General features: G+C 38.0%; 1 protein-coding gene across 1 annotated transcript; it reads right to left on the bottom strand.

Moving 5' to 3' along the window:
- Positions 1-848: 848 nt before the first annotated feature.
- LOC126568649 (uncharacterized) lies at positions 849-13,245 on the bottom strand. Its single transcript, XM_050225164.1, has 11 exons — positions 13,149-13,245; positions 11,372-13,061; positions 11,099-11,280; positions 9,380-11,004; positions 8,058-9,196; positions 7,857-7,991; positions 6,827-6,889; positions 2,785-5,093; positions 2,267-2,366; positions 1,604-2,186; positions 849-1,539 (listed from the first exon to the last, which is right to left on the bottom strand). Exons 1-11 carry the CDS (start codon positions 13,181-13,183, stop codon positions 866-868), a joined length of 8,535 nt encoding a protein of 2,844 aa, XP_050081121.1. The 5' UTR covers positions 13,184-13,245; the 3' UTR covers positions 849-865.
- Positions 13,246-14,454: the final 1,209 nt, after the last annotated feature.

The following is a 14,454-nucleotide window of genomic DNA, read 5'->3' as shown; positions in this document are numbered from 1 at the left end:
ATAAATGTTGTATACGTTCTACAGTTTCGGGGTTCCATTTTTATGACACGTTCAGTAATATATTTAGATGCCAGCATTTTAATTTTATAATCACACTCGCATACAGTTTCTTGTGCAGCAATTTTAACCTTTTTATATTTTGTTTGTAATATTTTAAAATCCCCGTAAATAACTTTCAGTGTCTCCACAATATCGGTAGTAAAAAATCATGTAACGTATCAACGGTAGCTTAGCAAAGGATTATTTACGCCATGATAATCACACAAACTAGGATCTTCATATAATGTGTCGTTAAAATAGATCTGCATATTTGCACAATATGCTTAAAATATACATTTAAACATAAACTGTGTGAAGCCAATTAATGTGCAAAAAATAACAAATGTAATTATTTATTCGTTATACTTTCGTAAAACAATTTAATACAGGAGTCGAATATACTACTTGCACAATTTATTGTTTATAACATTGTAACTCGTACTAGCGGTACAACAAATTCTCATTTTAGCATAACGCATGTGATACTATAATATTGAAGAAAGGTTCACCGTGTATTCGGTCATTGATGCAGGAACATGGAAAAGAACTAATACACCGTTAGTAAGTGTCCTGTTAGTTAGTGTAACGTCCTGGGTGTAAACATGCTTTATACTGGGTATTTTGATATTTTTGGCTTTTTATAGAAAAGAAAAACGTTTTCGAATAGTAATAGCAACTTAAAATATCGACAATCGTTAAGAAAATCATTGGTTTACAATTTGCAACTCGTACACACTCAAATATATAATTACACGACCAGTACACAATTCAATACTTACCTATAGATAAATATATTTTCGACTGTATAACTCCTGTATTATGTTTGCTACTGTTGATACTGTTGATTTGGTAGCTGATTTTGGAACTGCTGCTGCTGCTGTAACATGGTCTTAATAGCATCTACACTATTGGAAGCAGTCGCATTAATTGATTCTAACTCCAGCTCTATATCCGTGGCACTGCCAGCCCCGTTGTCTGTGTTACAGCCTGCGCTATAAGACGATGTTGTCGTCAAGGACATATTTTCTGTACTGCTAACCTCATAATATCCGACCTGGTTCACTGCAGCCAAAGGAGGCGAATCCGACATCACATCGATGGCAGAAACTGATGTCGAAGCGACCGATTGAGAAGAAGACTGACTGGGAATAATTTGCTGCGTTTGATTTGCATGGGGTCCAGATGATGCAACAATACCGGAAGGAAATTTCATTTCCTCTTTTTGCTGCTTTAGAAATTTTTCCAATTCAAGAAAGTGTCGCAATTTCAGTTCCTCGTGTTCTATTTGCTGCCGTTGGAGTAACAAATGTAGTTGTTGTCGAGCGCTTGGCATTAACTGCATTCCACATAGGAGATTTTGAATGGCGATCAAATTATGTCCAATATCCGAATTGTTGAAATTTGATTCCAATGGAATTTGTGGGACTACTGCAAGTGATTGAGAGGGTTGAGTACCGATAGAATAGTTGGAGCTATCCATCAAAGTTGTCTGTACGTTATCTGTAAAACATATAAGATAAATTAGCATTTAGAATAACAAGGACGATACGGGTTGACTGCTTACTGTTGGGATTGGAGGATATTGCAGCTGGAGCGTTCATTTGTGGTTGTGATTGTATTGATTGTGAAGAATGCTGCTGATGCTGTTGTATATGCTTTGTGAATGTTGCATTAGCCGCAGATGCCGCAACTTGCGACGGTTTTAAGGAAGATGATGGTAAGCTTATTTGTTGAATCTTTCCTTGCGATGTCATGTTGAGAGAACACGATGTTGATGATTCTAAATTTGGAGTTTTTGGAAGCATTTGATTCAATTTCGCCTCCAGATCATTTGTGGTTGGAACTTCACACATAATTGGTGCCATCTGTTGGTTTTGTTGATATTGGGATGGAAAGGTTTGACAATATTTTTCATCCGTTGGTGAAGAGAAAGCCGTGTTTGTCTGAGTATCAACAAGCTTCGTCACGACTGGTTTGAGCTGAATATTAATTGTCTGTGGTTGCAACTCAATGGCTTGTGGTGATTCCAGAACGGGCTGAATGTGGAACCGCGACACTTTGCGTACTAATGTTTTTTGTTCATTTGGACTCTTTATTTCTCCACTTATCTCACCACATGGGCTTTTAAGAACTGATTGATTATGTTGCTGCAATGCAAAAAATCAAATTTAGTTTAAAGAAATAGAGAGAATTTTGCATTAATGTTGTTTTTTTTTACACTCACCACCAACAATGCTGAGTGATCCGATGATCCACATGCAGATACTGGTATAGACGATTCCGATCCAACAGTCGCGCTTGGTAAATTCAGCTGCAGTTCTATTACGCTATAAGAACAAAGCCAATGTTTATTATTATACAATAGCGTAAACTTAGCAAATGGAGAGGGGCAACGTCTAACGAACATAGACAAAGCACGTTACAAATTGGTAGACAAAAGATGGGAAAGGATAGCGGCAAAAGATATTTTGTTTTTTTTGGGACTTGGGGCCTCATTCATTTTAAAAGAGATACATAGTGGAAGTACAAAAAACCCACGTTATTAAGTCCCGATAGCACGCGCACCCAAAGATTACAATGGAAAAAACCACGTGCGTCTTAATGAGAGCGAGAAACCATGCTGGGAGGTAGGGACAAGCAGGTAAACAAGGGTTAGGTTAGACAGGTTGTTAACAGACTCTTTGTTTGTAGGTGTAGCCGTGACATGATAATCTTTGTTTTCTTTTAATGGCCTCTGTTACTGACCTGTCGATGCGATCAACATTCCCTTGACTGGCTAGTTGTTTTTCCCGATTATCATCAATGTTGATACTAGATTCCCGAACCGATTGCTGCGAAGCACACGGTTGCGATGAGTCTGATTCCACTATAGACACATTGTTAAGCTCCGCAGATGTTTGCCTTGTTGCATGTTGCTGCGGTTGTTCCTGTAATCCGATGTTGGATGCATCTTGCACTGAACTGGATTGTTGCTGCGTTGACTGTGATGTAAATTCGCCAGCCACAACTGCCGCGTAACTTGTTCCTTCAACTATATATTCTTGAGTTGTAGGAACTGTGCCTTCTTTTGTGACAGTCTCATGTATTTCATTCGATGACGCACCATTTCCATCCGATACATATTCTTGCGATTGGTAAAAAACCACCGGCTGCGATTGAAGTTGTTGCGATTGCTGTGATAATAACGGTTCGGAAGGATACGGAGCTGGATGAGGGGAAATCATCGCTGACAATGCAGTAGCACTGGCCTGTGATGAAAGACTTGTGGACGCGCCTGATTTATTTGTGTTCACATGAACGTGTGTTATGTTCTCTAAGCCTATTTTGAGCTGCTCCAACGTTTCTGGCATCCGATTACTATTAGCCATTGATTCACGAGACCCTTGATCAAGAGAAAGTTGGGCAGTTATTAAACTGTTCGGTTCTACTGGCCTCATTTGCTGATTTTGTTGCATTTGTTGCTGCTGTATCATTTGCTGTTGCTGTTGCTGCATCTGAAATACAACTTGCTGCTGCAGTTGTTGATGATATTGATGTTGCTGTTGAAACTGTAATTGATGTAGCTGTTGTTGATCACATTCTGTGAGATTACTTTCGTTTACCAACAAGCTATTTCCTTGTTGTTGCTGATACTGTATCTGTTGCTGTTGAAGGATAGCTTGTTGAATCGATAGTTGTTGTAACTGTTGCTGCTGTTGTATCTGGTATTGCACTTGTTGCTGTATTTGTTGTTGCAGAACCGTAGGTGCTTCGAAACTGTTCGTTAGTTGTTGTGTTATTGCATAAGACTGTTGTTGTTGGTTTGCCATGTCCAGTGATTGCTGTTGAAAGTACATTTCTTGTTGCTGTTGCATGCCATCGTTAAACGTATTTGGGAGCATTAGATTTGTTGATTCCGTATTTAACAGCTGTTGAGTTGGTGCAGATTCCATCAAAGCAGACTGACGAGGTACGTAATCCGAAGTTTGTTGTGGAAGGATGGGTTCTGCAAAAGGATCCACAAAATCAGTTTGGACTTCTATTCCAGCGTCAGGCAGCATAGGCTTAGACCAGTCCACCACTGTTTTTTTCTCGATCTGAGGCTCGTTTACATCCACAACATCCGGTAAAACCACGGGAGTAACAGAAAAACGAGAAAGCTTTCGTTCCTTCAGCTGGGGGGTCGCAATTGGTGTTTTTGATAGTTCGTTAGAAGGCGAATCAACCTTACTTTCATCAATTAGAAGCACTGTTTCTTCACCAACTTGCATCGATTCATTTGTCCTAATATTTTCGGAATTATTTACATGAGATGCCGAAATCTGACATACATTTTGACTAGAAGATTCCATCACGGAAAGGTTGCTAATAGCTGTGGAAAGTAAAGCACCTTTAACTGAATTATCTGCCACTGCTATGTTGGATGACTCAGAAGTGGAAACACTCTGTTGTGGTTGTTCGATCTGTTTAACTATTGTTGTATTGGTTTCGATTTCTTCCGATACAAAAGTTGCTTCATTAGCAACCACTGTAGCCATAAATTGACGGTCGTCTGAACATGATACTGTGCTCATATTGTCGTGTTCGCCAAAACTTGAACGAGACTGTAGAATGTCAAAATTGCTTGCAGAAGTAATTGTGTTCTCTGGTGTGTTCTCATGTGATGTATAATCTGTACTAACAGTACTTGCTTTACGCGAGTTTTCATCGCAACTGCTGTTATTATCATTTACACTTTCGTCAGTTATCATGCATACAGTAGTAACAGACGTTTGATGGGTATCGTCACTGTTGCAGATCATCTCATTTTTTTGCTCTTGGTCCTGCAGTGCAGATGCAATGGAAGTATTTTCGGTACTGTTACCATCACTTGGCTGTGGTTTTTCCAGGGAAGTCACTTCACCGTTCGTTTGTGATGAAACAAAGGATGCGATAAGTTGTTGTTGAGACAGTGGCGAAGACGATGTCGAAGATGTAGTTGTACTTGATATTCCTGTTCCAAGAGCTTGGCGATCAATGATTGTAGGATCGAAAATGTGTGTAAAATTTGCTGCAGTAGTCGACGTTTCATCGCGCTAACAATGGGCATAGATCAAGATAGAAAAAAAACAAAGAAAAGAACAAATAAAAATAACAAGAGTTTGTATGACTGTTTAGCAGTTAAGTAACATATTTGTTGTATAAAAAAATACTTGTTTATTTTATTTCAAACAAAGCAAAGAAAAATTCTGTTCGTAAACTTTGCGCAAAATTTAAGCATAGATCAATAAAGAAAACAATAAAAAATTTGTGATATGGTAAGATTTAAGCAGCAAAGACGTGACAATATACCAACAAGTCAGCCATACCCGATTACAAATTTGAAAGAAGTTTTTTTTTTCTTCAAAGAAAATAATTAATAATGACAATATCATTGTTTCCATAACAAAAGCTACTGAAACATGACAAAAATTACAATTTTAACAGTTTAAAAAAATCTAATTCTAATAAACGAACATTTGAGTAAGACGTTCTATCAAATTAAATATTCTATATGTTTTATCATATATACAGTTAACTGCCACAAACATTTGTGATGCCCTTTGAAAAGATATATTGCTCTATATTACCGGTTAGTTAACAAACATTCTTTTATATAATTACAGATAGCACCCTCCTGTACGCTACAGTATCAAAATAAAATGACTAGTAATTCTCACGTATATCAAGTTCGTAATGACAACCTTGTTGAGCAATATATTGCTAAAATACAGAAGGATGTAACACATTTACAGTAACGAATTAAAATAACATGAAGTGAAATATCGTTTCATCGTGAACACTCTCAAATCTGCAAGTCGATAGGACTGTCGAATGACAGCGGTTTTCAGTTTAGAAGATTCTTTCAAGCATGCAATTTCATGTCAGCTTGATCCTGGATATAGAATGTAAACAAATATCAGGTGTAAATGTATTGCACCTGAAACTTTTCGCAATTCATCTGAAATATGTTCTATTATGATATTATTTTAACTTTGAAACTTTAAAATGATTTCCAAATTAGAGAATCACACCATAGAATCGGTGTATATATAATAAAAAAGAGAAAAGAAAAAAATAGGGAGCTTTTCAGGGAGGGACAAAAATGCATCGAAAATGAAGGTACTGTGAAATAAGAGGGATTTTCCGAATATGAGAGATTGAATGTCATAGGGGATCCACACTTATATTCCGCTTAGGGCCTCCGAGGGGCCCCTCACTAGGTTTGGGTATTGGAGTTCATTGTACTTTTTAAATGCCGATTTGTTTATGTGAATGTATACATTATTCTGAAGTACAGTTCATTTCCAATTCCTTTCTCTAATCCAATCCAATCCTGTAATACTCTGTACTGCATACCACGGTAACTTACTGTACTCACAGTGAATGAAACTCATATTAAACGTATTATCATTACACAACACAGATCAACAAAAGAAGATTCACAAGTATTACGGCATCAAACATTCGAAAAATTTAATAAGTAAAAAAATTTGCAAATTATTGATTGAAATACCAATTCAACTGTCCTGTCTGACATGACATGTCTTGATTAAAATGTCTTTACTTATATACGCACAAATCAACAATTAGATAATTTGTATCAACAAACAAAAAGATAAATAAACAAGCAAACAAACAAACAAACAAAATAAAAAAACTAACAAACAGAGCAAAACACATATGCAAGTAATATAAACAGTGCGAAACGATAAATTAAACATAATAACACGAGCAGGAGTAAAAACGCACAGTAAAAAAATGGGAAAATTTCATATTGTTCACTTACGGATCTATGCCTCTGATGTGTTTTAAAATTCGAACGCTGTCGTGTTAGAGACGCATGGCGCACCTGGTAGTAGTGGGTTGTTGTATGTTGATATTTATCGTTGCAGAAATTGCAGTGATGTTCATTTAAATGCATATTAACGAATTAATAATATGATCAGAGTAACTATATATAAGTACATTTTTTGCACACATCTTAACGAATGATAGGACAAGGATATAGGATTTTATGAGAGAAAACTTCCATTCATAGACATGATTGTTTCTGTGCATACGTAAGTTATATGTTACATGCTTTTTGGTTTTAAACCTAGATCACGACGTCCATCTAATCGGTCATAACTTACTAAACTTGTTGATTCCACGTAGTTAGAGAATCACTATTCACTACCGAAACACTGTTACATACGGTATGTTTTGGTAGCCTTTACATGATAGTTTAGTAATATATTTAAAATAATCATCATTCTTTTGAAAAAAATAAACGAAAGTGTAAGCAATTTAAAATGGGTCTCGTCTATCTAGATTCCTTATGGATTTAATTTTCTTTAATTCCGTTTGAACGGCCTGACTGTATTGCTTTATGACTTCAACTGATAAAGTAGAAGACAGTAAAGAAGAAGACAGATTATGCATAGCGACTGAAAAGCATGGAAATTTCTCTGAATAGAATGTATATTTTTAATATGACATGGTTACCAATTGCTACATACACATACACATCTTAATAACTGATGTTGGTTTGTGGACATGGGAAGTGTATCTATACGACACTGGAATTGGAGCGGTTTGAATTTGTATTTAAACGACACTTTGGCATGGCAACATGGCAAGAATGGCAACTGACTCGTTAAGGCGATAATTCCTTTTTATATCCTTTCCGCGCATATCCTGAGAGGTAAGTATGAGGATATAAAAGGGAATGGCAGTGGAAGTGAAAGCAAGGCTATGTGTATGAGCAGACTGGTTTAGCTTAGGGCTCAACAGTGTTAAAGAATGAAAAGCCTGAATCGATTAAATAGGTTTCTTACCTTTTCCATCGACCGACGATAGCATTGCGATGCAATCGGCAGTTGGTTTGGATTTTCTTTCAGTTGTCGTTGAATATCGCGAACCATTTCGATGAATATAGTTGTCTGTGATTCACTTAGAAGATCTTGTTTCACCTAATGTTTAAACAAAAATAAATATTATCAGTATGTTTAATTTTTGTTTTCTTTTTTAACACTTACTAGATCTTGGGCCACCTCTACCGGGTTAACGTTGCTTGGATCAAACTTAAATTTAATAGTTTTTGGTCGATTTTCCATCTCGCATTCAATGATATTATTTTCGTATCCGAGTACATGCAATTTCGGATTTCGTTCTGTAGAACGATGATTGCGGCGTTTTTTCATTTCACTTGTCAATCTTTTTGGTAGCGCAGCCTGTGATGAAGGAGCAGCTGTCGATATATTCTGATCTAGCATAACAGTCGCTGTAGGCAGGTTTCCAGCAGAGGATGTTGCAGGATTAACGATATTAGAACCTTTCTGCCCCACGAGATTTCCGCTACCATTATAATTTGATGCTAATGCTCCGGCTTGATGCAGAAATGTGGCTTCTTGTGAATTAAGGGTCATTTGATGAGCAACTTGTTGCTGCTGAAAGTTCTGTTGTTGCATTAAAGGTTGTTGTAAGAACTGTTGCTGTTCTTGTTGTTGCTGGTTGTACTGTAATTGCTGTTGCAGGTGTGAATTGTTTTCATTCGATGAAACTGGAACTGTACTCGAAGTCAATGAGCCATCATTTTCTTGCTGAGAAGATCCTTGAGAAACTAGTTGAGAAATCGTTTGCTGCACTGCGACTGGGGAGGGTTGCTGCGCCATTAGAGCATTATGCGATGGAAGCGCCTGAGCGATTTGGGACTGCTGTGGCTGTTGCTGATTTATTAAAGATGGTGATTGTTGTTTTACAAATTGTTGTTGCGAAGCTACTTGATGATGTACCAAATTGGTGGTAGAAGAACTCGGTTGTGGTGGAGCTTGCGATGCTGCAATTTGATTTGGCATGGAGTGGTGTAACTGCGCTGAAGTATCGCATAAGTGTTGAGCCATGTAAATATTTTGATTTGTATGTATATGCAATGGTTGATTATGTGTAACGTTATTGGTAGGTTTTTGAGATTGTTGTTGTATATAAACATTTTGCGATTGCATTTGTTGATGGTGCTGTGGTTGTTGCGGCGTTTGCTGATTTGTCTGTTGTTGGGGCTGCTGTTGTGTCTGTTGTTGGGACTGCTGCTGTGTCTGTTGTTGGGACTGCTGCTGTGTCTGTTGTTGGGATTGCTGTTGTGCCTGTTGTTGAACTTGTTGTTGTGGCTGTTGTTGTGTTTGTTGTTGCTGCTGTGGCTGTTGTGTTTGTTTCTGTTGCTGTTGTTGTGTTTGTTGTTGCTGCTGTGGCTGTTGTTGTGTTTGTTGCTTTGGCTGTTGTTGTGTTTGTTGTTGCTGCTGTAACTGTGGCTGTTGTGTTTGTTGTTGCTGCTGTAACTGTTGTTGTTGTGGAGGTTGTTGTTGTTGTTGTGGAGGTTGTTGTTGTTGTTGTGGCTGTTGCAGCTGCTGTAGTTTTAATTGCTGCTGGGGATGTTGTTGCTGTTGAATATTCTGTGCTGGCTGGCTATGAATAGGAATGATTCCCTGGAGTTGTTGTTCAAGAGTGGAAATTTGTTCCTGTAGTTCGGCCTGTTGTTGCTGTTGTTGCATCATAGCAAAATTTTTTTGCTGCAGATGTAATATTTGCTGCACCAACTGCTGTTGTGCTCCAATTTGGTTCATATACTGCAGATTTCCTCCTTGAGATTGACTCTGATGTGAAGCTTGCTGTTGTTGTAGCTGAAGAAGAAAGTTCTGTTGTTGTTGTGAATCCACGAAGATTTGCTGTTGTATGAAGTTAGTTTGTTGTGTTGATGCATGATTAGTCTGAGTTGGTTGATTTGTAATAATTTGACTAAGGAACTGCTGGTGCTGCTGTTGCTGCATAACTTGTGACATTGGTTGTTGTAGAGGAATATTTTGTCCTATAACAAACTGACTCCCAACTGTATGCTGTTGATAGGTTTGTTGCAATTGCTCATTGCCCAATGGGACAGAAATCTGTTGTTGATAAATTATTTGCTGAGTTTGCGACGCTGGAAGGGATGATGCTTGATAATATCCTTGATGCGATTGAACCAGTTGTTGCTGTTGTTGTTGAACCGGTTGCGCTATTTGCGGCACTTGAAGTTCGGTTACTTGGAGATCATTTTCTAACTGCTGTTGTAGCTGCTGTTGTTGAAACAATTGTTGTGCAATCAGTGCTTGTTTTTGGAGAATTTCTTTGTCTTTTTCAACTTGTTGTTGCCGAGCTCTCTCCTCTCGTTCTTTTAACAATGTTTGAATTTGAACTTTGAGAATCTTCGCAACCGTCTTAGAATCGTCTTCCATCAATATGCCAGACTTGTACATTTCGTTAGCTATCTCTTCTGCATCATCCACGCGGATGTCAAAGTCAAATTGAATGGCTTCATTTTCTTTATGTTTATTAACACGTTTCTTTGGATCCATAATGCGCAGGCGAAATTCCATACGCACATTATCCGGATTGGTTAAGAAAAGATCCTTCGATATGGGCTCCAACCGAATACCAATATCTTCACAAAAAAATTCACAATTGAGTAATTCCTTACAAGTAGGCCGACCTTCTTTTTTATCGTGTATGCAACGTTCAATGATCTCACGCACTTCGGGATTCTCGACTTTTTCCAGACTTTGTGGTTTCACGCCGGATGTTACTTTTTTATAAATCTGTGCTGGCGTATTACATTCATTGTATGGATACTCTGAAGTAGCCATCTCCAACATACACATTCCGAAAGCGTACACATCAACGGCTTCGTCGTAATGTTCTTCGTACATTTCAGGTGCCATGAATTCCGGCGTACCAATAACCGACTTGGCAAAGCTTCGATTTTTCAGTGTGGCTAATCCTAAATCACCTATCTTGACACTCCCTGTCGTTCCGGTTATAAATATATTATCACATTTCAGATCACGATGAATGATAGGCGGCATGCGTGAATGTAAGAAATGCAAACCCTTTAGAATTTGCCGACACCAGGACTTCAGCACCTTTGGATTAATTTTTTTAAATCGACGCAAATACCTGGAAAGCAAAAATACATATTAGAATTGGAATCAAGGTACTTCATTGTGTTTTGAACACATCCATATAAAATTCAATTAATGATAACACTTACGACTTTAATGTACCGGAAAGCATGAGCTCGGTAACGAGAACAATATTTTTCTTCTTGTTTCCAGTCGTTGGTGCCGCCTCCCAGTAATTGTAAAATCTGACGATGTTTGGATGTTGTAGTTTTTTAAGCATTTCCGCTTCTTCTCGAAATCTGGCTCGTTCGACACGATTAACCTTTTTCTCCTAAAATAATAATATAAAATAAAAAAACAAACAAATAAAAGATGTTTCTTATGTTTTACCCGTTAAAAATCAATGCAAATTCTGTACCAACCAATAATTCACACCACGCTACGGCTACACCGGTTTGAGTATCTAATCCACGATAAACGGTTTTGAATGATCCCCGACCAACCTCTTTATCGTATTTTAGAAACCTTCCACAGGGAGATATTCCGATAGCTTCATCTTCGTCGTCCTCTTTTTTTTGTTGCTTACGTTGCTCCTCAAATTTTTCTAGATCAAAGATTGGGCCATACTGCACCAATTTTTCTTCGGAAGGCTTAAATTGAAGAGCTAAATTTTCTGCTTCACGACTTAATATTTCAATATTATCGTCCAGATTTCGTGGATATTCGGTTTCGATTGTTTCATTTTCGATAAAGTTTTTTGAATATATTACTGACATAGCCGTATTTTCAAGACTTTTGCGCACAAATCGAAGAATTGTTCGACTTTTTGAATTATCCAATCCGCGTGAGCTTCCTTCTTCTGCGTTATGCATATTCTCTGTATCTTTTAGGCGTGTCTTTACATCCATTTCTTTTTCGTCGTTTCCACGAGCTCCTTCTTTATCATTTGCTTTCATTCCCTTCTCATCTATATTACTGTACGTATGAGAGTCATGAGTTTCCACTTGCGAAAGACGTGTCTCTTTTGCTTCCGCGCTAGAATTTTCCTCGTAGCCTTCTGTCAAAGACTCTTTCGTTTCTTTTTCGTTAAGCTTTGCCGTCATTTTGACTGGGTTACTATTCTCTACAGTACGATCGCCCTCGATAGGTGTTACATGTTCCTGTGAGTCGCACAGTTTTTCTATATCTCCTCTCGTCTCGTTGTTTGTTGTTTGGATGATTGTTTTGGATTCTTCAATTTGCTCGATCGCCATATTTTCTTCTTTGTCCGCAATCACGGGGGACACTTTTGAGATCATCCCGTGACTTCGGACAGTATTGCGTTTCTTTGGTGACGTTTCACTGATGGCCAAACCTCCACTTTCATCCTTTCGATTTCGCGTTTTACAAGTTGTTGGAGTTGCATCGCGCGACTGCTGATGTGATTTAACGGGGGGTTTTTGTTGTTGCTTTCTTTCATCCATTTTATCATCGTTTTTATTTTGTGAATGGATTTTTTTATCACCAGGGGATGCACGACGAAAATGGTTTCCTGCCCCTGGAATGGCTCCACCAACTGTTGTTACTTCAGTACAAATAGCACTGTTTGCAGAATCGCCTGCAGTTGATATGGATGCAGTAAAATTAGTTACAGTAGTAGTATTTACTGTGGTGTTGCTGCAGTTCAATGAGTTATTACTGCTGCCGCTACTGCTGTTATGTTCGAAAACCCTTGATATTAAACCCCCCGTGTTGACAGCCGTTGGATTCGTACTAGAAGTACTAGGTCGAATTGTATTAATATGATGATAGCGTTGTTGTCTTAATGTACTGCAATTGTTTTGGTTATAGGTAGTAGTGTTGTTGTTGGTACTTGTAATATTACTAGAGCTAACGCTACTGCTCGTGCTTGCAGTGCAATTTGTAGCGTTGTTACAAGAAGAACTTCCAATGGTGCTACCACTGCTATTATTGTTTATACTGTTCAAGCTTGACGAAGAAGTCGATTGACTAGAAGAGCGTAATCTTCTTGCACGATGGTTAATGAATTGCTGCTGATTACCCGACGAAACTCGCAAGCTTTGCTGTGTTTCTTGATGGTTTCCTACAGTTGTAGTTGCCTGCACCGAATTGCTGAAAAACGAAGATAATTAAATGTTTAATTGGTCTTCATACTGAATTAGTCAAAAATAGCAAAATCATACGAACGATTATGCTTACCTTCTGCCAATACATGCTCTTTTCGTGGCTCCCATTTGTAAGGCATTATTGCAACATGTTCTACCCGATGTTCATGAACAGTGATTCTAAAGCGATGTTGTGATGGAACTCGTAGCTACAGTTACAACGGTATGTTTTATGTTTTCCGAATTTAATTTTTTTTTATAAGGTAACCGTTTTCATTGCCGACTCCTTTAACATCGATTTGTAGTGTTTCACTTTGTATTTTGGTGCGTTTTTGCCATTTGAAGTAGTCCAAGCAGTTTGTGTCCGTCGTTTGATCAACAAATCTATTAAAAGGAATGTATAAATATTGTAATTATATATACTAATGCAAAAACTCATCCATTTAGGTAACAAAAACCAGCGTTACATAGCTATTGTAGATACCAAAATATGAGCAGTATGTGTTAATATTATATAGATATGTATGTATACATGGATATGTAAATATACAAATTTATAACAAATTATTTTAGCATAGCAAATAGTAAATGTAAAATGATATACGTATGGAAAATTATAAATAATTCTATGTATTTCAATGAAATGCAAAAACTATCCCATACACACGGATAATATCATAAAATCGTTAAAACCATCCTGACACATGGTCAAACTCATCAACACCAACTCCGCCAGCAGCTACGCCACCAGGACAATCTCCTTCAAGGCAAAGACAGTGTATAATGAACACGTTGCTTCGGATATTTCTCCCTCCAGTTTGATCGCCCGAAAGAATGCCTAGTCAGCTCGTCCAGGGTAAGGTTAAATAACTGCGTTCCCGGTTCTCGTTGGAAAATGAGCAGGAAGAAAAGGAGCCATTACTTTGCAATTGATGCAATTTGATCCAGTTCCATTCCGTTCGTTTTTTCCACCAAATTTCCCAACGCTATTCACAAACTTGAAATAACGTTCAACCTGCTGGTGATGTTGCTAATGTCATTCGAAGGATCATTGCATATTGTGAACTTCCCCTTCCTAAATTGCACCTGATGAAAGTAATTGGGATCAAAGTGCCCACGATATAAGGCAATTTTCACTTTTATGCCACCTACTGTCCTGTTCACATTCGCCCACCGAGCTGTGCTGAAAAGGGACATGTTCTTTTACCTAGTTGTCGTGTCGGTACGTGATAGCTGCGCTCTACTAGCAGTGGGAAAATGTACGTGCCAACAGAAACGGTGATACACTGTTGTGGAGGGACTCGCTTACGGGTTCCCACTCAATCCATTCATGCCTATCTTCCAAACGAGTCGTTTCTGTTCGACGTTGGATTTGTTCTTGACCAACAATGGACATTCCG

This window comes from Anopheles maculipalpis, chromosome 2RL (assembly GCF_943734695.1).
Source record: "Anopheles maculipalpis chromosome 2RL, idAnoMacuDA_375_x, whole genome shotgun sequence".
Taxonomy (NCBI): domain Eukaryota; kingdom Metazoa; phylum Arthropoda; class Insecta; order Diptera; family Culicidae; genus Anopheles; species Anopheles maculipalpis.
This window is presented reverse-complemented; position numbering and strand designations above follow the sequence as displayed.

Excerpts from the sequence above, each read along its gene's own strand:
- LOC126568649 (XM_050225164.1), bottom strand. The coding sequence starts at position 13,183 with ATGGGAGCCACGAAAAGAGCATGTATTGGCAGAAG. Across the intron at positions 2,367-2,784 it reads AATGTTGATCGCATCGACAG|CGTAATAGAACTGCAGCTGA; the intron begins GTCAGTAACAGA and ends TTGTTCTTATAG. Across the intron at positions 2,187-2,266 it reads CGGATCACTCAGCATTGTTG|CAACATAATCAATCAGTTCT; the intron begins GTGGTGAGTGTA and ends TTTGCATTGCAG.